The 22,856-nt window shown below is 39.8% G+C and overlaps 1 protein-coding gene across 5 annotated transcripts; it reads right to left on the reverse strand.

Moving 5' to 3' along the window:
• Nucleotides 1–5,051: 5,051 nt before the first annotated feature.
• On the reverse strand, nt 5,052–22,034 carry LOC104612648 (DUF1997 family protein, putative (DUF1997)). Of its 5 annotated transcripts, none has more exons than XM_010280154.3 (8): nt 21,847–22,018; nt 21,634–21,715; nt 21,258–21,497; nt 20,468–20,576; nt 7,514–7,559; nt 7,060–7,145; nt 6,214–6,296; nt 5,052–5,587 (listed from the first exon to the last, which is right to left on the reverse strand). In XM_010280154.3, the coding sequence occupies exons 1-8, from the start codon at nt 21,938–21,940 to the stop codon at nt 5,485–5,487; spliced, it is 843 nt and encodes a 280-aa protein (XP_010278456.1). In that variant the 5' UTR covers nt 21,941–22,018; the 3' UTR covers nt 5,052–5,484. The 5 variants fall into 5 exon arrangements, with proteins under 5 accessions (XP_010278456.1, XP_010278460.1, XP_010278459.1 ...); XM_010280158.3 differs by having other exon boundaries at nt 6,214–6,272; nt 7,078–7,145; nt 21,847–22,017; XM_010280157.3 differs by having other exon boundaries at nt 6,214–6,272; nt 21,847–22,012.
• Between the last annotated feature and the right edge of the window lie 822 nt (nt 22,035–22,856).

Consider the following 22,856-nt stretch of genomic DNA (forward strand, 5'->3'; position numbering starts at 1 on the left):
TGGCCAGGCCTTGTAACAAAGGCTGGGCTGAACCCATGTGTCTCATGTGTAGATCAATGATAGGGTCCCACACCATACAAAAAGAGCTAAGCTAACCAACATTTAAAGGTAAAGTGAGCTATGTGACTAAATGGGCCTAAAGCCCATTTCTAACTAGGCTTAAGCGAGTTAGTTAAAAATGGGCGAATTCTGGTTTATAATCTGATTAGGATTAGCTAAAGGATAAGATAAGTCTTATCCATTTAAGAGTCTATATCCAAATATTAGATTTGGATCAAGAAACTCTTTCCTAATTGGATTAGGAAGCTGATCCAAAGAAGGTTATAAATAGGGGCAAATTTACCAGTTTCATGTACTCAGCAATCTATAGAACTCTCCTCTAATTCTTGCCGCCCCTACCCAGTTCGATTTCCACCTTTGGATCTCATCAAGAATAGTTCTTGGTATTGTTTCTTGCTAGAAGAAATAATCTAAAGTCGTGCTCACCAACCCCTTGCATGATTCTTGTTGAAAAATTAGGGTTCTTGCTGAAGAACAACTTTGCTAATCTTGCCTCACCATAAGTTGTGTCATCTTTGGGCGTGAACAGCGGGAGTTATTGTTATTATGTATCAAGTATATCCCTACTTCCTTTTGGTTTCAGATCTGGTCTGGTTTGTTTCAAGAATGAACCTTGAAAATGCGATTTTCTAAATTAGGGAATAGGATTCCCGAAAGGGAGAACGAAAGAAAATTTTTGAAATTTCGCCCAACCTCCCTACAAGGTTCGGCCATCCATATGATGGATCTTCCTTTCCTTCAATTGGTGCATAGAGTATGGGTTGTTGACATTTTGAATGTTTATAACTCTGCAGTGGAAATAAAAAATTTGCATTAGGCATGTCCGTACTTTTCCATATTTATTATTTACTATACAAACCCAAAATCTGTTTGATCATCTTTCTATGTACCAAGGTTCAAAGTATTGATACGTATCGGCCAATACGTATCATTCTGAGAACTCCCCGATACACCCCTATAGAGGGTGTATTGGGGTTCTGACCGATTCAACGGGTAGAGGAGCCTTAAGCCGGCCCCTCTGAACTAGTCTTGAAAAAAATAAAAAAAAAAGTGAAAAAAAAGTATCGATATTGCCCAATACACACCTACCGATGTATCGATATTTTGAACTTTGCTATGTACAACTTAGCACCTTTAGTTGTCCTGTATTCAAAACAAGCTTGGCGTGTGTAGGTACTGAGGTGCTCTAGCTTCGAGGTGCTCTGGTACTGATGTGCTCTGGTTTCGAGGTGCTTTGGTACTGAGGTGCTCTGGTTCTGAGGTGCTTTGGTACCGAGGTACTTTGGTACCGAGGTGCTTTAATTCCAAAGTGACCAAGATCTCGAGGTCCTCCGATCTGATGTCGTGGCATCACACGCTGATCTGTCGTCTAACTGGCAGGCCACATCCACGTGTCCCTTATTCATTAGGTCGGGCCAAATCACCCCTCTTTAGTTCCCAATTAAAAAAAAAATAAAAAACGGGTGACCCATTCTGACAAAAAAAATTACAAGCAAAGAATTGAGTGTGTGATGTCCATTAAGTAGTATTATACGTGTTATGTCATTCGAGCATGTGACTCATACGAATTGAAGGCAGAACCGTTATGGCCACCGGTTTTTGGGTCGATAGTTCGACTGTTCGGTTCGAACAGATGGCCCGTTCTAATAATAAAAATTAAAAAATAAAAAAAATGACCAAAAACCATTGAATGGGTCAATGGTTCGATTGCCTGGGTCAATGGGTTGTTGACTGATTCAACAATTTTTGTCCAGAGACCGAGATTAGGATAAAACGAAACTGGTTGCTTGGATGGTTCCTAATTAAAAAAAAAAAAACGACTAAAAGCCATTGAATGGGTCAGCGGGCCAACGAGTCAACGGATCGACCACTCAGATCAATGGATTATTGACCAATTCAACAATTTTTAGCCAAAGACCGGATCAACGGATCAATGGTTCCATTCCAGCCCCTGCAAAGCAGGGCCCCTCCTTTAATTATAATCTTAAGCCAATACACTTTTAAGCCCCAAAGTAAAAAGCCTGTATTGGGTCTTTTTTGCCTTTGGGCTTTGACAACATAAATCCGGAGAGTTTATTCAAACACAACTATATCTAGCTTTGGTCTTTGCAAGCCAAACTAACCGGGCCAAGGCAATTGAATATATCAACACCCTGTATTGGGTCCAGACCAAAACTTTCCGTAATACTCTTGTGGGCAGTGGCCCATTACAATTGATGCACATTGGTATTTGCTATGTATAGCTAATTGTTAATAAAAATATTCCGAACAGCCCCATGTTATGTTAGGGTGTGATGCCCGGACCCATTCAGTTTGCAATTTTACAACATAGGTTGAGCTTGCAAACTCTATCTTTTAACTTTTGTGTTGTGTTGTGTCAAGTTTTAAATTTCTAGTAATTATATTGTTTCTTTTTCAGTTTGACCATCCAAATTCGGTCTGGTTTTGTAAACCATGATATAGATACAACAATCTTGATCCAACACAACACTAAGGCTATGTTTAGTTTGAAAGAAAAAGGTACGGAAGGGACTTGAAGGGAAAGTCAGAGAAACCTATACAAAGTTTATAAAGGTTTTCCTACCTTTCCCTTCCTTTCCTTACATTTTCCTTACCAAACATAGCTTAAATGAATCCCCCCATGGATTGTCACATTTTGAAAGTTTGGATACTGAATTGTCGCGTTTTAAAGTTCTGGGATCAAATTGTCACTCGAGCCAAAATACATGGTACTGATCAGAAATTTTTCCAAATAAATACTAATAAAAAAATCAACGAAAACAACAAGGTAAAGAATACCCTCGCCATTCATTACCCACACTGAAACCATTCTTTTCTTGTGCTCTCACTCACTCAGACCTTTTCTTCGATCAAAGTGAAAAACAGAGCATCCGCTCAGACCTCTTCAAAATTCCCCACACAACTATTCTCTTTTTATTTATCGAGCCCTCCCCTCCGCCCAAAGCCTGAGACTGTAATCCCTAGTAGCAGAAGCAGAAAATCGACTACTATTTTATCATTCATTGTCCCCTTTGAAGATTTCCCATTTTCCTGAACCGATACCAATACCCTCTTTCTCCATCTCTCAGTAATCTTTTCTTTCACAGAAACTAAACCCCATTTAGATTTAAACTTTAATATATTTTGTCTTTCTCTCTCTCTTTCTCTGCTACTAAAAATTGACATATCATCACTCCCTTTTCTTCTGTTTGGCTCCTTTTCCTCCTCCCTTGTTATCTAGCCACTTCTCTTACAGGAGACGCTATCACCCTTCCTTAGACAAAGTTGCAACTAGACCCCCTTGGTTAGAATCCTTGTAGTTACTTTGACCAAAATGTTTATTATCTAAGTTTTCTCTACATATGAATCATTACCCCAAAATCCTTCCAATCTCTTTTCTCAAATTGAATTATTTTTTCCAAATTTGCCCTTCATACCAATCACCCAAAGGCAAAACTGCAATTTTAAATTCCCTTTTTTTTGCTTTCATAAAGTTTGTATTGCTTTTTTCCATAAAAACTAATCTCAATAGTAATTGCATGGATATTTTGGACATTTCCATGCCTCCTTTTAGAGGATTTCAATAGGAGGGGTCTACTTGCAACTGTGACATAAAGTTTAGGGGAAGTGACTGCAATTATCAAACTTAAGAGGAGGTTTTTGCAACAGCCTAAAACTTCATGGGAGGTTTCAGACATTTACCCTAAATTAAAACGTCTTGTGGATTCATCGTTTTGTGTAACTGATGCCTCAAATTATAGACTTTCATCAAAATCTAAAAATGGGACATCAATTGAAGTTCCTAAATAGTAAATAGAGCAAGCCTCAAGCTTGTCCCTAGCAGCTTAATCATTTTCTTTTGGATCGTTAGAAGCTGCTAGAAAATCAATTTCAAAGATCATGGGGCTTTTAAACACTTGACCATATCCTCAACTTCCCTCTTCACCTGGCAAATTAATTACATACTGAGTTAATTTAGTTTAACTTTTCTAGTCCTATACATTTCCTTTTTATAATACACAAAGTTGTCAATGAGATATCCAGCAAAAAATTTGCCGGGAGAATAACCGCTTTGATCTTAATTACCTAATCAAGTAATCCTTAATTAAGCTGAATAAAGCAATTCAAGATATATAGGGGTAAGATACCCTATTTAATTACTGTTGTTTTAAGTGTGGAAAATAATTATTTTTAACACACATATAGTAAATTAATATATATGTGTATATTTATGAAACATTGAATTTATTACATATAAATTTATATATTAAAATAAATATTTAGTATAGTATAATAGGACTCAGATTTTAATAAGATTTGATGGAATTGAATCCGCATTCAATTCAATTATTAATAACATGCACATTGTAAAATTTGACTCGGATCAACAGATAATCCGAATCCAAGATAATCAAATTTCTGAAGTCCATTAGCTGCCCTATCTGCATCAGGGGACCATTGAGACACCCCACAAACCGAGACACTCGAAGATTCAAGTGTCATACCATATCTCGACCCCTCATCATTTCCCTTGTATTGTTTCTAATTAAACTTCTCTGCCAGTGCAGGTTAAACCTCCAAGATGCAAAGACTAACGGAATAGTTCCCCTCTCGCTCTGTTTCCTCAAGTCAGTGAGATAGCCACCATTTTGGGATCAAATGACTTTAGTATAAGAGATTGCTTTGATATTAAAAAGAACAAGAGGTTAGAAAAAAGTAAAGATTTTTAAAGCAAGTTTACACCCTTAGCCTCTCACATTTATGGAGCCTCTCAAACAGGCAAGACAGTCTCAAAACTCAAAAGGATATCCACAGGACTGCAACTATAAATCTTATATTGAATCAAAGAAAATCATGGGATTGGATCTAGCTGTTCTGTCGTGAAAAGATATGGATTGGATCTAGGCATTAGGACTTTTAAAAGCTGTCGCTTTTTGTTTTTCTGTTATGCCTCAACAACAATGTACTACCGAGAACACAAAACAAAGCAATGGACTTAAATATCTTGAGAGTAATATAATTATGTTTACTGATTACAGAAAGTAAATTATGAGTAATATAGTTATGGTTTTTATGGACAAACTTATCAAGTGGTAATATGTTGCATGGGCTAACCATACAAGGTGAAAATTCCAAATTACAGTTATAAGAAATTGGTTCAGGGACTATTCCAAAACCTGTTACACATGGATGTGCAACCATAAACACAAGCAGGCAGAGCACTACAAATGGCGCACATACAATCTTAAGACTATGTGTGATTATCAGCTCAATACCCATTCGTTATATCAAAATGAATGAAAAGTGAAAAAAATCTCTTGAAGACCTGAATCAACTTGATCACAAACCCACGCACAGAATACTCAAGAAAGTGCAGGCCAACAGTTTCAGAAACTTACTGAAAGTGAAATATTATGGAGGCATTCATGGAGAAATTTCTAATTGCTCTTGAACCCACTTGTCATAATCTTGGAGTAGCCTCTCAACAAGTAGAGAAACAAGTTTATCTACCAGTCTTTGCATGATTCTGTATGTGACCACATTTGCACAGATTAACGAGTCTCAATGTAATAGAAGCAATAGAAATACTTAGTCATGTTGAAAAGGCAAATCACAATTGTCAGGGAACCACTCAACCTAAAAGTTTAATCTGTTAGGTGAGGTCCCTGAATAGGTCTTTATTCTCTAACACACCCCCTCAAGCAAAAGCCTATCGGGCTTGAAGGCATGGGCAAGCACAGGGCCACCCATACCTTGTGCTGAAATTTAATTAATTAAATATGGGGGTGATGAGGATCAAACAATATATCACTTGGTCAAGCAGGCTCCAGTACTATGCCAGGGAACCTTTCAACCTAAAAGCTTAAGCAGGTGAGGTCCCTGAATACTAACAACAATCAAAGATGGGAGCACACATCTCAATTGAGAACCAGCAATCAGGATTTGTATGGTCTCAAAGGATATTTCCAAGAAGCTTTGCTTCAGAGAATAACTCTAGAAAGTGCACTACAATGTTTCAGCAATATGTAATGCTATGGAAAAAAAGTTGAGAGGTTTAAGCAACTCCAGAAGCACAGTACCTATTTTCACTAGCATTCATGCTTCATTTCTGATAGACAATAAAACAATTTCAACAAAATTTTAGTAACTTACAAATTTCCAGGGTTCTCAACAGCAGACACTGGAAGCAAAGTGAACGGTCGTGTATATATCTGTAAATGGTACACAAAGCAGAACTAAAACAATATCATTAGTTCATTGCATAAAGTATAATAATAACCTCTTCCACTTGAGGTAAATTGAATGTGATCAAGCAAGTCAATAGAACCATAATGATATCTCACTTGATCACATGTACAGAGTATAATTAGAGTACTGAATATTAAATTCAATAGGCTGCTTGAGAAAAACTTGCATCAGTTCTGAACTTCAGTACAAAATATCTCGACAACAATTTTTAAAGTAATCTTGTTGGCTTGTTTTTGACAGTCAAATTAAATCAAAACTTGAATAAAGCTAAATATGGATGCAATTCTTAAACTCTGAATGCTTGAAATGGAACTGAACATTTATCAATCCATTTGCACCAAGCCATTCTCTCCAAATTAGATCAGCTTTCATTTACAAAGCCATGTAGATATTTTTCTATCCCGAAATATGCAGGGAACTGAGAATGATTAAGTCATATGCCAAATGTTGTCATTTGTCATTAGCCGTGTCAACTGCTTAATAGTCAGGAAGGGTTTAAGGTATTACATATGAGGAAGAGGAATGTTATTTCCACCCTAAAATCTGAATTGGGATCTGAAGATGATCTTTTGAACATGTCATTAGATTGTCGTGTGGTTAGAAGAAACTCAGTTCAGATCATTCAACAAAGCATAAGCAATCTTATTTTATAATGATGCAATAACATTTACCTCAGACATGCTACAATGAATAAGTAACTTGCAAATATGTATATTGATCTTCTTAAGCTTAAAGGAGAAGATAAATGACCTCAAGAGTGATACTCAACTTCACGTCCACATCCAATGATGGCTCAGAAGTACTTGCATCCCACTTCATGTGATTTACCATGGATGCTGCATATTGAAGACAAAGGTTGAAGAACATGTATTTTCACCATGAAAAATCAAAGGAATATAAGTTACTTATAGCATACATAGTGATTTGTTTCTTTTCTTACTCAATAACACAAGGTCGCACATCCAAGTATGCAAGTGTGGTGATAATTTTTTTTTTAGTTTTTTTAGGGATTTTAACAACCCCATGACTGCAAAAGCATTGACAAGGTGTTCTTTTCAAGTTCAAAAGTTATGGAAACTTGGATAGAAACCAACATGACTGGTATCATGTTGAGTTTGAACCATAAGCCAAGTATCATTCATCTAGGAACCATCTTGATTTGGTTGCACACTTACAAATCATTATATTAGTCCAAAATATGTACCTGAGAAATGGTCATTCTGGCATTCCATGGCCTCTGAACCCTCAAACTGTTATGTAAAGAAAGAACATTAACAAAAAAATATATATAAATTTTGCATGACCAAGCAAATGCATTACCTGAACATATGTATAACTTGAACCAACAAAAGGTTATGTCTCAAATATTAATGCAATATGTGAAAATGTAATAAAAAAAAGAGTTGTGATATATGGAATCCATGCTTTTAAATATCCATCCAATGTCATGTTTGTTGTTCATATTCAATACTTGTGGCATATATCTATTTCATAGATAATGATGGTGTTAATCAGAAAAAATAAATAAAAAGAATGAATTGGAACCCTGAGTAAAAGAGAGCAGGAGTGTCACAAAGCTAAACAAGGACCATAAGAAAAGGGCCCTCATTGAGGCAAACTCATATAAGACAACTCCTACATAGTAATGATTTCACCAGCGGAAATAAAATAAAATAAAAAACTAGAGCTATAGGACCCAATTATGGCCAAACAAAACTACAACGAAACTGACAGTCCCTAAGGTTCTCTAGAACCAGATGTTCATAGTAAAGGTGAAGGCTTTGGCCTCCCTGATAAAGTGAACTCAGGCCCCATGGACCATCTGGGATGCCAGTTAACCACCACATCATTAATGGCAATAAAATTGCCACTGCAACAGTTCCGCAACAAAGAAAAGACAAGAACTCCTTGTTCCTTTTTCTTCCTTTCCTTTTTCCCCTTTACTTGATTAGCAATGATTGTGCTAGGGCCCATTGCTTGGTTAATGGTAAAAGCTCAGACCAATAATCATGAAAACACAGGTTTGAGTCTTGGAGCAGCTACTATGTGCAATGATATGCCAAATGCTAGGTCTGTATACAGCCCATCCCTCCCAAGACCCAAATCAATTTTACCAACATTAGCAATAGTATTTTGTGCTAGGAAAATGAGTAAAGAAATTTTATCTGAGCCTCTCTGGAGTGGGAGGGGATTCTAGAGGTGATTCAGGGGATACATTGACAGTCCATTCAGGGCTTATAAGCACCTTGGAAAGGGAAAATCACCTAACATAAGGGGAATCTCTGCATTTACCCTTACAACTTTCACAAAGGAGTAGCTCTTGGCCTTTGCACATTCCTATTGTCATTCCATTGTGGCATGCTCTAGGTATTATTTGAAACATGACACATTATATCTTGAATTCATATTCAAATATCATTACATATTGTTCCAATGTTCTCAGACATCAGAATATTTCAGCTTTCTTGCATGATAGGATATATATGTACTGGCTAAATCCTCATAAATTTGAGAGTTGATCAAGGAACCCACTCTGTCTAACAAAGCTTTACACCAACTACATGGGATAGACATTTAACGGTTCTAATTACCATGCAAAAAAAATCATGAGGCTAGATTAGCAATTATAAAATATATACTTCTGATGAGATTATAATGCAGTAAATAATACAAAATGTTGAAAATATCTGCACAAGATATCTAAATTTTACAATCTTGACATATTAATGCTAGAACATAACCTATGTAACTTCATCATCTACATTATATTACTTAAGTGGGGTTCACAGCCACAGTGCCCAGATATGGATACAGACACAGAGGACAGAAGTGGGAAACAGGATATGACTCTCCATTCACTGTGACCTAGGACATGCATATGGATACAATTATTCCATCTTTCTATATTGATTTTTTTTATGAATAACAGAGAATTTATTAATGATTAAAGCCAAAAGATACAACAAGGGTAGGGTATGTTTTATCAAGAGGACAGAACATACATACATACATACATACATATAAGGGTATTTTTGGGATATTTTCATGTATTTGAGCTCTATGGATATACATTCATGTTTATGGGGGAAATGTTGGAATTTTACCTTTAACATGTTAAGAAATAAAATGTATTGAGAGGTTGGGGTCACTTGACTTAACCCTTCTCTCCTCTTCTTCATCTCTCCTAAACCACTAAGTCCTACACACAAATTTGACAAGAGACAGAGCCATTATCCAATGTTGGTCCCTGCTATTCAGGGTCTTGGGAGGGTGAATTGGATATGCCCCTAACCTCCAGCATTTTTTGCACCAACTGCTGCTTTCTAACCAAGAGATCGGAGATGGGCAGATGGATACCAAAATAAACCTTGAAGTGACCTCTTCTGTTAATAATTGAGTGGATATCAGGGTACAATTGGGATTAGTGACCAAGAGATTACCTTTTTTGTTACCTTGGTTTGATAATTCATAACAAAGGAGAAATGGAGGTGGATGTTTCCTAGAGAACTAGTTGGATGGGCAAAATTGACCATACAAGCATGGAATCAAGAATCCATGTAGAAAGAAATCAGTTTTTCCCAATTTCTCATCCAATGGTGTTTTTTGTACTGTCGAGTTCTTTAAATTGGGTCCTTAAGTGGAATCACACCCAAAACCATATAGGATGGTATGAGTTAACAATGCAAACCTTAAATCCTGCCCCTTTGTTTCAAAAGCTCTATGGAGGTGTGTTAGGGCTGCTATATGCTAGACAATTTGGAAAGAAAAGAACTCAAGAATTCTTTCTGGCAAGGAGTAAGGAGGCCATTACTGAGGTAGTTACTATTAGAGTAGTACAGTGTGGTGCAGTCTCTGGAATGTTTAAAGGTATCTCCACAGATATGATCAGAAGGAATTGGAAGGATGTGGCTGATTCGGCCCCTGCACAAACCAAGGTTAGCCCCCTTTAGTCTCCACCAGCTTCTAGATTCGCTAAACTTAACTTTGATGGCAGTAGTGAAGGTAACCTGGGCTATCTGGCAACGGTAGAACCTTTGGGATGAAGAGGAAGAGGCATTGCTTTATTTTCTTCTCCTACTAGTGTTGGTGACTCACTTCTTGGCACTGATGGAAGGAGTGAAGAAGGCTAATGAGTTGAATTGTCGCGAGCTCATTGTTGAAGGGGATTCAAAACTGGTTATTGGCTGTCTGCAAAAAGAAGAGAATGGTCAATGGAAGTTTTCTAATGAAAAAAGATTGTTCAATCGGCTAGCACAGGACTTGAAAATTCAGTTACAGTGGGTAAAGAGGGTTAAGAGGGTTTTCCTTGGGAGAGGATTAAGAGGGTTTACCTCTCCCTTTCCTTGTAACCATTTTTTCCTCGATGAAACTTTTCTATCATTGATAAAAAAAAAAAAAAAGTGGAGCAGTGAAGCTTGGTTACTTGTTCCATGCCTACTAAAATTTGCTACAGTTCCTGGGACAACAAGGGTTATAAAAACGTGATGTAGAAGATAATAGTAGGCAAATGCTTATTCATTCTTTACAGGTAATAAGTATATCACATTGATGCCTGGACATAATTTGCCAATACCTGAGCTTGAGAGGAATACAGGTACTTTATTGCTTACACATTTGCCCAAAGACAGAATACCTAGCTGTCTTCCAATCTCAACGAGTCAAGTTTTTCCAGAAGAGGAAATTTGGTGCAACAGCATGTATTTGGTTAGATCAATCTGAGTTCCTTTAGAATCTCAAAAAGAAGATAACAGATCTAAAGAGAAGAAAGAAATAGCATTAAAAAATCTTTTGGCTTCACTCTCATCTCAAGGGAATTTCACAGGAGAAGAATTGGTGAAAACCAAGAGTGGGATCTACTTGAGATGCCCTTCTTATATTGAAGTTATAGGTGCCCTGGAAATAGGGTTTTAAGTTTTCTAGAAATTTACTGTTATTTATGAAGTACTGTTTATGAGAACTTTCAGATACTATTTATAGTAATTCCCATAAATGCTATATATAATATATCACAATTTACTAATTTTAGTAATTTCTAATGTTGCTAGGGAGTTAAGAGTCCTTATTTGAGTGTCATCATGGGTTTTCATAGTTATAAATCAATCAGAAGTTGTCTTAGATCAGTTTCCTAGTCCAAATTGGAGTCTATAAGGAGTCATCCAAGTTGTTGCTAGAAATGGTCATTTGAATAGTGGTAATTTGGTCTATTTACACTATTCTATGTTAATTATGGTTTTACTAGCTTGTATATATTTAAGTTAAATCTCCCACACTGAAATAGGACTAGTAATGTTTATGTATCCCATCCCCATGATAACTAATATACAAAGGGTCTCACTGCCTAGGGAGAGTTTACTTTCTCTTCTGCCCTCTTTTCTTTATTTCCTCTTTCTTTCTCCTCTCTTTCTGTTCATACAGTCTCCTTTCTTAACCTATGCTGAACAAAATCTACCTTTCATGGTATCCGACCTCTATGGGAGATTGTCTAAGGCTGCGATCACTCTTATACAGATCTGCAATCTTCTTTCTTGGTGTTCCAGTGCTTGATTTTCTGTTAGGAAATAAAGAACTCAAGTTGGTAGGCTGCAATCTCTCCTTTTCTTCCTTCTTGCTGTGGTCATCATGGGTGACATGTTGATGGTGCATGTGGAAGCTTAAGGAACTCTAATAGGTTGTTACCAAGATGGACTGTATGCAATAGGTTGATTGTGGTGTGGTTTAGCACATCGTATGAGCTGCTGAATCTACATAGATGTGAATCTCATGTGGTGGAGAGCATAGTGTGTTGGTGGTGATTTATCTCTGTTGGTGATAGTGGTGTGGAGAATTTCAGAATGATGTATCATAGTCCCTTTTGTACACTTTTTTTGTAATTTATGAAAGCTGAAATGCTGTAGCTGAAGTAGCAGAAGAGAGAAGGAGACCAAGAGATGCTGAGAATGTCGAACTGTATAGCCCAGTCGACAGTACTATTATTTATATTATAGTACAATGTTACAGAAAAAGACTGGAATGCCCCTGATTAGTGATGGGACACCTAGACAACTTAAAACACTAAACAAGCTTAGGCCCATTAACATAGGCCCAGTACATAATAACTTAAACTCAAATACAGGCTAATAAGAACTCTTATTAGTCGAACCATCAATACATAAAAACCTTCAACCTAACACTCCCCCTCAAGCTAAGCATGGATGTCAATCATGTTTAGCTTGCCAAGAAGGTCCATGAACTTTGCTGCAGCCAACCCTTTAGTCAGTACATCTGCAATTTGCATCTCGGATGGAGTGTAAGGAATGCAGAGTTCTCCTGAGACTATTATCTCTCTAACAAAATGTCGATCAATCTCAATATGTTTTGTCCTGTCACGTTGCACAGGGTTATTTGCAATGTTGATGGCAGCCTTGTTGTCACAATATAGTCTGAGAGGACCCTCAACTTTAATACCAAGCTCATTAAGAAGGGTCCTGAGCCATAGGAGTTCAGCAACCCGGTGAGCCATAGCTCGATATTCTGCTTCCGCACTTGATCTAGCAATTACATTCTGCTTCTTACTGCGCCATGTGACCAGGTTCCCTCCCACAAATGTACAATATCCTGAAGTTGATTTTCTGTCTCCAACAGAACCAGCCCAATCTACATCAGTATAAGCTTCAATTTCAATTTTATTGTTTTTCCTGAATAGAATTCCCTTTCCTGGGCAAGTCTTCAAGTACCTGAGAATCCTTTCAACTGCTTTCATATGAGGGATTTTTGGAGAGTGCATGAACTGACTGACAACATGCACAGCATAAGCAATATCTGGCCGAGTGAGGGATAAGTATATCAGCTTCCCTACCAATTTTTGGTATCTCTCTCTATCACAGTAGTCCTCCCCTATTGATTCCTGTAGGCCATGATTCTGTTCTATTGGAGTATCTGCTGACCTACACCCTATCATGCATGTTTCCTCTAGGAGGTCAAGAACATACTTCCGCTGACATATGTAGATTCCCTCTCTTGACCTAGCAACTTCAATCCCAAGAAAATATCTCAAATGGCCCAAGTCTGATCTCAAATTCCGAAGCTAAAAACTCCTTCAGTCTTCTTATCTCTTCCAAGTCATTCCCGGTAATTACCATATCATCCACATAAACAATGAGTGTCGTAAGTTTGCTATCCTGTCTCCTTATGAACAAGGTATGGTCTGCACCACTCTGAGTGTACCCCACCTTCTTCATGGCCCCACAAAGCCTCTCAAACCATGCACGGGGAGATTGCTTCAACCCATATAATGCTTTCCTCAGTTTGCACACCTTTCTACCAAAGTCATAGCCTGGTGGAGGTTCCATAAATACCTCTTCATGAAGGTCACCATTTAGGAAGGCATTCTTCACATCCAGCTGATGAAGTTCCCATGAAGAATTTGCTGCTAGTGACAGTAGAACCCGAATTGTGTTGAGCTTTGCTACTGGGGCAAAGGTTTCTTTGTAGTCAATCCCTTCTTTTTGAGTAAACCCCTTTGCCACAAGTCTGGCCTTGTACCTTTCAATAGACCCATCCTCCCTGTGCTTTACAGTAAACACCCACTTGCACCCAACAGTGCTCTTCCCCTCTGGCAGATCCACTAATTCCCAAGTTCTTGCTTTCATTAGGGCTTTCATCTCTTCATTCATAGCTCCTTTCCACCTTGGATCAGACACAGCCTCTGAGTACCTAGAAGGAACACGCATAGAGGAAAGAGCAGACACAAAGGAGTGATAGGCAGGAGATAAATGTGAGTAAGAAACAAAATTAGCAATGGGGTGCTGGGTGGTGCAAGAGCGGATAGGCTTACGGAGAGCAATAGGGAGATCCAAATCAGAAATATGTGAGTTGGAATTACCTTGGATTGTAGAGACAGATTGATCCGAGTCCAACCGGTTGCTGTCATGAGGTTGAGGGCCCTTTTTTCTTCTGTTGTATGTGAGTATCTCTTTCTGTTGCCTACTGGAGCCTTCAGGAACATCTGCAGCATCAGGAGAGGTAACCGACACAGTGGAAGCCTCACTGGGTTGACCCGGAATGCCACAACCAGGAGTAGAAGAAGAAGATGGAAGACCCGAGGCAGATAGGGGAACAAAAAAGAAGGGAGAATGAGAATCCTCTTCCATCCGCTAGTCTCCCCCTGAAGAGGATTCTGAGAAGACTGAAAATAGGGTTGAGACTCAAAGAAGACCACATCTCTGGTGACATACTTTCTCTTGGAGACAGGGTCATAACACTTGTAACCCTTTTGTGTAGGAGAGTACCCCAAGAATATTCCCTTTGTAGCCTTAGGATCCAGCTTGATCTTCTTTGGATCCTTCACATGTATGAAACATATACAGCCAAAGACCCGAGGAGGAAGGGGAAAGTCTGGAAGAGTGGGACACAAAACAGAGAAAGGGGTTTTCATACCGAGCACTCCTAGCTGGCTGCTGACTGGCTCCTTGTTGGCAACGGATGACACCTGAGAAGACGAAAAAGAAGGATTCTCGGGGATTTGCCCGGCAGGAATACTCCGAAGCTTAAGTTAGAACGCTGGAGAGGAAGAAAAGAGTGTAGGTCGTGCTAGATCACTGTGCTCGTGAGGTTAACTCGTGAGCAAGTAAGATAATTCAAGTTCAGATGAAAATCCTAGAGAGAGTGAATGTGTCTCTCCCCTTCGCCTAAAAGGCTTTTATAGGGGAGTTCTTGTCAAATCGGGTGTAACCGCCACTGGGCTCCTATCACAGCCGTTACCTGCCAGGTCTGCGCAGGTGATCGTTATAGTGTACTATCTGCTCGACTGAGTGACACGTCCCAAAGGGGCAGGCACGCCTCCATTTGTCGAGAGACATGGGTGCAAACTGTCGAAAGGACAAGGACTGCGCCGCCAGTCAAGAGACGTAGCGCAGCCTGACCGGTACGGTCTTGTCAGATGGAAGCTTCCTGAGAGTGTCGCATCACTCAGTCGCAAGTTACTTCGTAGTGAGCTATCCTTGCCGCGAGCTACTTTGTAGCAAGCTCTTAGGGGTACTTCGAGGTGACCTTCATCAAGGTTGGTCTCTGGGGCAGTTCTTCTGCCCAAGTGCTGGCGCGAGCTGGTTTCCCTAGCTCGCGAGCTGAAACAGTCTTGGAGTATTCCCTTCTCAGTAGCTCGGGGGACCTGGTGTTCGCGTTGTAGTGAGCTCCCCCTATAGCGAGCTATGACGTAGCGAGCTGCTCTACAGGCTCGTTACTTAGTTGTGGTTAGGCCATGATGCTGAGCTATTGCTCGTGCTGAGTCAGATCCACATGTCATCGTCTCAGTAGGTCGGGTCAAATCATCCTCCATCAATTGCCCCCCACTCCTTGGGCTAAGAGTGCTGCCTTAGCGTGAGGAGTTCATGAAGTGTGACGGGTTGATTTGACCGAAATTCAAACTTGATTGACTGCTCATATTAAATGCATGCGTAGGAATCAGGGGATTTCTGACTTTTTGAATACCGAAAACGCGCCGAAGCGGCTCTTAACTCCAGATGTCGTGCAACCGCCATTACCTCAATCATGGGAGACGTGCAGCCAGTCACATTTTGGTTTCAGAAGGCGTGCGGTCAGCTTGACTGCGAACCGTCAGATCTGTCTTAATCTGGGCCGTTGATTCGAAGGCATAATGGCTATAAATAGGAGGGCCCCCTAGGCTTCATTTCCTTTCATTCTATCTTGCTGTCTTCGGATTCTGAGGTCGCGCATCCATCTAGTCTACTCGAGCTCTTCCGTTCACTTCGTTTCGTCTTTTCCGGTGAGTCTCAATCACTGTCAATCATGTCTAGGTATCCGTACCATACTTATTACCGGGACGATAACCAGGACGACGATGCTCCCTCGAGCTCGGGGGGAGCTTGGGAGCAGGTTTCGGAGGTTTGGGAGACCTCCGGTGATGTGGCCTCTACTTCTCGGGGGAGGGAGCCTGACACCTTCGTGAAGGATGGGATATCCATCACATGGACGCCTAAGTCTTATGGAATGGACTGGGCGAATTTCAAAAAATTTCTCCCATCTTTGCAGGGAATCGAATTCCCTATTTTAGAAAAACATATTTTTCAAGGATCAATCTTGAACCATGAACCAAACCAGATCTGAACCAAAAGGAGTAGGAGGGAGGATGTACCTGATACAGAGAATTAGTATCTCCCAATGGAGGTGTTCACGCCCAAGGAAGGATCCAAAGACTGCTCCCATTGAAGATGGCGCAGTGCAGGATGGAGTAGAATCAGCAATGTTCTTCAAAAGAACTTGACCCTTCGCAAGAATCAACTGGATGGCTTGTGAGTACAACTCCAATCAATCTTTTCCCAAAAGATTGGTATCAAGATCAGATCTTGATTTCTCCCAAGAACTGGAGATCGAACTAAAGGTAATGGCGGCGGCAAGAAGGATTTTGTAGAGGTTGCAGAAATCTCTCTTCTGTGATTTCAGCTCTGAAGACAAGAGTCTCAGGTTGCATGTTTAAAGGCTGCCGCCCCCTCCTCCTTTTATAGATTTAAAAGGATCAGCTCCTAATCCTATTAGGAGCTGCTGATCCAAATTATATTTAGATTAGAAGTCCCTTTAAGTGATAAGGGAGAACCCTTATCTTATCTGCAGATCAGATCAGCCATCTGCTAATTTAATTAGGAGGCTTCCAGATCTAAATCTTATTTAGATCTTGGACTTTCTAAGTGGATAGGGTCTAGGCCCAATCCTATCAGCTGATCCATCTCAGAATTCGCCCCCTTTAATTGACTGATCAAATCAGCCCAGTTCGAAATGGGCTTAAGGCCCATTTAAGGTTATGTACTCACTTAGCCTTCCAAACTGCTGCCCAGTTGGGCTTCCTTGTATGGCGTGGGACCCAAACATTGATCTACACATCAGCCACATGGGTTCAGCCCAGCCTTTGTTACAAGGCCTGGCCGAATACACTGTTATGGACAGTGCACCCCCTAAAACCCATCTTATGGGCTCTATGGGCCCAACACTTACCCTAAGTGGTCCCTGGGCCAAGCCACCTTGTAACACTCAGGGACTGTGGGCAGATGCAAGATTAGCCCATCAGGTATTATCCTCAATGGTCTTACACTTAACCTCTCAGCCCATAATGATCAAACACTGCCGACAAGGGAGGACCTCTCCCTCGACTGCAAGGAACAGTGTTGCACTCTCTACTTACATGGATCCCGGGAATTAAAACCTTTTGCAAATCATTTCGAAACCATAACATATATATATATATATATATATATATCTTTATATAAATATATTTTGCAAAACAAAATCTCAACAATTGAAATCGGCTGCCGACAGTCTTGGTTTCCATCAGAGAGAGTGCATCCCCGATCATTACCTTTGTCCGACAAAGGGGCTGATCCTGTCACTATGATCACCCACTCAGATGAATTCTCGGACTGTCCCAACATACCCAGGTTTTGACCCCCGCTAAGGATCTCACTGATTGGTACATCAAAGACAGCCCAATCCGACACCTAGTGTAGTATCATAATCGAGTCTAGGGGTTAGGTGTAACTTTCTAGTTTTGCCCATCTATCTTCAAGGTCCAGGGCAATACTGGAAATCTGGTCCGGTTCAAAGGTTCTATTAATCTTACACTGCATGTGCTTCGGGTCTCACCTGGTAGCTGAGACAAGCCACCCCAACAGTTGGCAGCACACCAGTGTCAGCCTTGGCAGGATAAATCTCCCCAGACTTACCCAATGGCTGTGAACATTCTAAACTAACACAAATCTCATTAAGTGTCTAGTTTAAGGGTATTACACAGAAACACACCACAGGAACATGAATCAAATGTGTACTTTATTCATTTACAATAAATTCATAATATACATATTTCTGATTGAAACTAAGGGCATACAACTGTCTAACACTTCGGTCCTTCCTCTATGACGGCGGAGAGACTCAGGTCTCTAATCCGCTATTTTCACCTTCCTGGAGACCTCGTCTACAGTCTCCCCACTGGTAACTTCCCTTGGGAGAATGGTCCCGATGATATAGTTATTTTCCAGGAACAGCTCGAGGCTGGCCTGCGTCTTCCCCTGCACCCCCTAATAGTGGAGGTGCTAAACCACTTTAATGTTACCATCGATCAGCTTCATCCCAACGCTATCCGAAACATGGTTGGGACCATTTCTTTGTGTTATGAGTACTGCCTCCCCTTGAACCTTGACAGCATACTCCTTGCGCCACACAGCATACTCTATACTGCCAACCTCAGGTTCCTTCTTGCTCCCATCTAGGTAGCCTGTGAGATCACGGGAAGTAATAAACAGCATTGCTGAAACTGATCACTCCCTGAAGTTGTATTCATCTAGTAGCACACTTGTAATCTGCAAGCTGTGCAGATTAGGGTTTTCCAGATTTGAAGACCTTGTCGCAGGTCTATTATCCCTAGAAGAAACCTCTCCAGATACTGAAGACATCTTGACTGCAGCCTCTGTGTAGATGACACTGATTTAGACTAGCCGAAGCACTTCTAAAGCAGGTTCTGATTAGTCGAAGTGATCATAGCTGGTTCTGAAGTAGTTCTAAAGCAGGTTCTGATTAGCCGAAGTGATCACAGCAGGTTCTGACAGCTCTCAACACAGTTTCAGACTTGCCGAGACTGTCACAGTTCTGAGGTAGTTCAGTTACAGTCGCAAGTGAGGTGTTCTGGGCTGCTAACCGACCTGTAACTAAGGGCTCTCCACTATTGTGCTATGCAGACTCCACTTGAACTTTGAGTACTGCAACTGTAAAGAGAGTACCCCTCCTTACGGCCAATACTAAGACTGCTGAAATTAGTCATCAACTAGGTCTGTCCTATACAGACCTCTCTTAGCAGTCGAATAACTGCTAACTACTAGAAACAGTCTAGTAGGACATCAACTTCTGGGTCTTACTTCCCTTGCGCCCTACAACCAAGGGAAACCCTAGGTTAGAACCTTGTGTTGTTCTCTTGCAACCCTAGGGTTTCACAGCAGCAACCAAGATGAAAAAAAAGAAGAAAGACAGCAGGAGAGAGGAGATGGTGTCGGCTGTAACCAGGAAGGTGCTCAATGCTCTGATACCATGAAAGCTGAAATGCTGTAGCTGAAGTAGCAGAAGAGAGAAGGAGACCAAGAGATGCTGAGAATGTTGAACTGTATAGCCCAGTCGACAGTACTATTATTTATATTAGAGTATAGTACAATGTTACAGAAAAAGACTGGAATGCCCCTGATTAGTGATGGGACACCCAGACAACTTAAAACACTAAACAAGCTTAGGCCCATTAACACAGGCCCAGTACATAATAGCTTAAACTCAAATACAGACTAATAAGAACTCTTATCAGCCGAACCATCAATACATAAAAGACCTTCAACCTAACAATTTATAACCTTTGTATTTGTTCCTTTTCTCTTTTAGTGAACTCTGATTGTTGCTAGAAATTTTTCTCCCTTTTTTTCCTACATTTTTCTTTTGGATCAAGGAATTTTCATTAATTAAAGCAAAACATCAGAGTAAAATTGCTTTTCTCCAAAGACTAAAAAACATTACAATTGAGCCCAAAACAGTTGATTTCTCCCCACCTCTTGTTTTGCCAAGTTATCATACATACTATTTTCCGAACTTTAAATCCATTGCCATCTCACATCCATACCCCTATATAGCCATTTAATCTTCTTTAGTTCATTTTGATACTTCCATAGGTCATTCCCTTTATTTTGTAAAAGCCTGATCACCAATTGACAGTCACCTTCTATAACCAGCTTGCACAAACCTAATTCCTTTGCTTTGACTACCCCTTCCACAACTGCCATTAATTCTGCCCTCAAAGAATCCCCATGACCAATGGACCCAAACAGAGTGCCACCACATGACTTCACTCATTTCTAAATAAGTCTCCTATACCAGAGGGTCCTAGATTCCCTCTATTGCTGCCATCAAAGTTCGATTTTATGAATCCCTCAGTCAGTGGTGTCCAAGACAAAATACTTCTAGATTCCCTCTAGGGGCATGCTGAAAGTCTCACCTGACAAGAAGTTTCGAATTAAAATAGATGAAAACCACAAAGTACTTTATCTCTTTCAATATGACGAGTTCTATGAAGAATTTTTTTTGCCAAGATAAAATCAAAAGAAATAAAGAATTTGTCAAGTCAAGAATAGAAAGAAAAGCTCACCTTGCAAGATAACATCTCAACTATGCAATCTTCGTTTGTTGTTGTCACTCGTAAATCCAAAACAGGAGCCACTTCAAAGTTGAGAAGTTGAATTTTCTGCAAAGTGCACCTGCACATGACACTAGTCAAGCATATTGATGTGGAATTTGACATTGCCACCTTGACCTGTCAACCAATTTTCCTTACCCCTGCTCATTGTTTGAGCAAGACCCAAATTTGCTGTGGGCCTGTGGCATTGCTTATTGGTTTTTATCAGTGTAAAGAGGTTATCAACATGTATGCTAGCATCACAACTCTACACTGAGTATTTTGACATGGGAACTTGAGGTAATACTAAAAGGACTTTTTGGCTATGTGGCAAAGTGAGCATGTCTTCACAGACTGATACCATATGATGTTCGACAATGCCAAGTTTTGGAAACTTAAGTATTCTTGCCAGATAGATTTTTAGCTAACTAATGTCACTCTTAGCCAAAACTTCAGCTTGAGAGTAAAGAGAGAGCTCGGAGTGGCAAAGCCTTCCAAAAAAGCATGAATCCCATTATTAGCAAGAGAGTTGCATTGTCATTTGCTAATCTTAGAACATACAAGAAAAAGATGTTCAAAGAGAAATCGAGTGACTTTATTGAGTGATCAGTGGTGAAGGTTATTGGCATCGTAGCAATTGAGAAGGAACTCGCATCATCATCAATCAACCAAAGAACTTAATAACAGGCTTAAAGGAGGCATCAGCGTCATCAGTTATCAGTAAATAAAAGAAGAAACGAGTGGAAGGGGGTGACCTCCCCACCTGTAAGTGTTAGAATCCAAGGATTGAAGACTTTGCAAGGCGTCCTTGTTCAATATGGTTTCGACCCCCGAAGGATGATTAAGAAATGCGCTAATGGGATACAAATTCCCACCACAACCATCGTCATAATTCGGCAGCTTGACACTTTCCTTCCGCCTAGCAAACAAATTAGCTTTCTTCACGTTAGAGTTAGATCCTGACACCTCTGCCTTTGGTAGTTGGATTGCTTCAATCTTGTTGCTGAAAAACACAACTGACTTCAGAAACCGCAGAACTGATATTTGCATAATTGCATTTGAAGGGGAAAGAAAGAAGGAAACCATTAATGTTGTAATTGTTTGGTGAGATAGCATGAAGTCAAATACAGAGTACAGACCTTCTTGTAATACCTGGAAAAGAGAAGGGTACTTGTACTCTGCATCTAGTAATCCCCATTACTACTGATTGAGTGGCTCTGTCTGTGCAGAATTACCAATTCGCTTCCCATATAAGTACCAATATCCGAATGAATGGGAGGAATTAATGAGAGAAGAGAGATCAATCAGCGTAACCATGTCGTGAATAAAAGAAAATAAAGTACAGCAAATACCTTTTAACCGTTTGGTTGGAAGAGACCGATGAGAAAGGAGGGGAGAAGAGGTGTTGAGGAAGATGGAGCACTCTCCCCCGCAACCGCAAGCCATGGATAGCGCCTGCCACACGCGCGGAGAGAGAAAGAATATTGCCCACAAACGAACCAAAACGGACGAGACGACTAACCATAACCAGTAACTATGAATTATGAGAAGGGGTAAATTGCAGGTAGCTACCAGTCTCACCGGTGTAACTTTTGCCACTTTAACACCTGAACTTTTATAAATAATATCTGAAAATTTTCTGACCAATCAATTGGAATCATAAACGTGGTAAGCTTATGTTGTTTATCAAAATTGATTATATTTTTAAGTCTAATTCTGTTAAATTAATAAAATTATGAAAATGCCGATGTGCCCTTTGGAATGCGGCAAAAGTAAATTCACGCTGGTATGATATGTTCGTTGGGGTAGTCTTCAAACTTCAAAGCAAAAGAAAGATGAACAATAAAAAATATAGGTATTTTTGTAAATTTATCCTCCACTAAATTTAACGGAATTAGGTCTGGAAGTTATAGACCATTAAAAAATGAGATTAAACCCAGGGTACCTACCTGATGCTGACACGTGGCACTGTCATGTTGTGGCATTCCACCTCGTGAATCGTGTGATTGATTGATTTATGAAGCAGAATGAAACAATTGTTGTTTATCAAATAAGGGAAAATCTATGATATGGAAAAAGTACATTTTCCGTATTGGACCAATCAACATTCGACTTTCTGTTTCGGTGAATATGGGTTATCCCAGGTAACCGGTTTCAAAAACAATTATTTAAATTACATTTTAAAAAAGAAATTCATTTCAAGATAAGGAAGCACCATTAAACGTCACCATTCCCATTCTCTCTTTCTCTCCAAATTCCAACCCCCATAGATTTTTCCCCAAATTCCAACCCCATGCCCTGAGTTATACCAACCTTATTGCCAAGAAGCAATCGAGTCCCGCTTACAACCTTTATTGCCAAT

Source organism: Nelumbo nucifera, chromosome 8 (assembly GCF_055504915.1).
Source record: "Nelumbo nucifera cultivar China Antique chromosome 8, China Antique-T2T, whole genome shotgun sequence".
In the NCBI taxonomy this organism is placed as follows: Eukaryota; Viridiplantae; Streptophyta; class Magnoliopsida; order Proteales; family Nelumbonaceae; genus Nelumbo; species Nelumbo nucifera.

What these genes read in the sequence shown, in the direction of transcription:
- LOC104612648 (XM_010280154.3), bottom strand. Translation starts at nt 21,940, where the DNA reads ATGGCTTGCGGTTGCGGGGGAGAGTGCTCCATCTTCCTCAACACCTCT. An exon ending in CCAGAATGACCATTTCTCAG is followed by an intron (nt 7,146 to 7,513) that starts GTACATATTTTG and finishes TTCAATATGCAG; the next exon opens with CATCCATGGTAAATCACATG. An exon ending in AGTTGAGTATCACTCTTGAG is followed by an intron (nt 6,297 to 7,059) that starts GTCATTTATCTT and finishes ATATTGTTTTAG; the next exon opens with TTCTGCTTTGTGTACCATTT.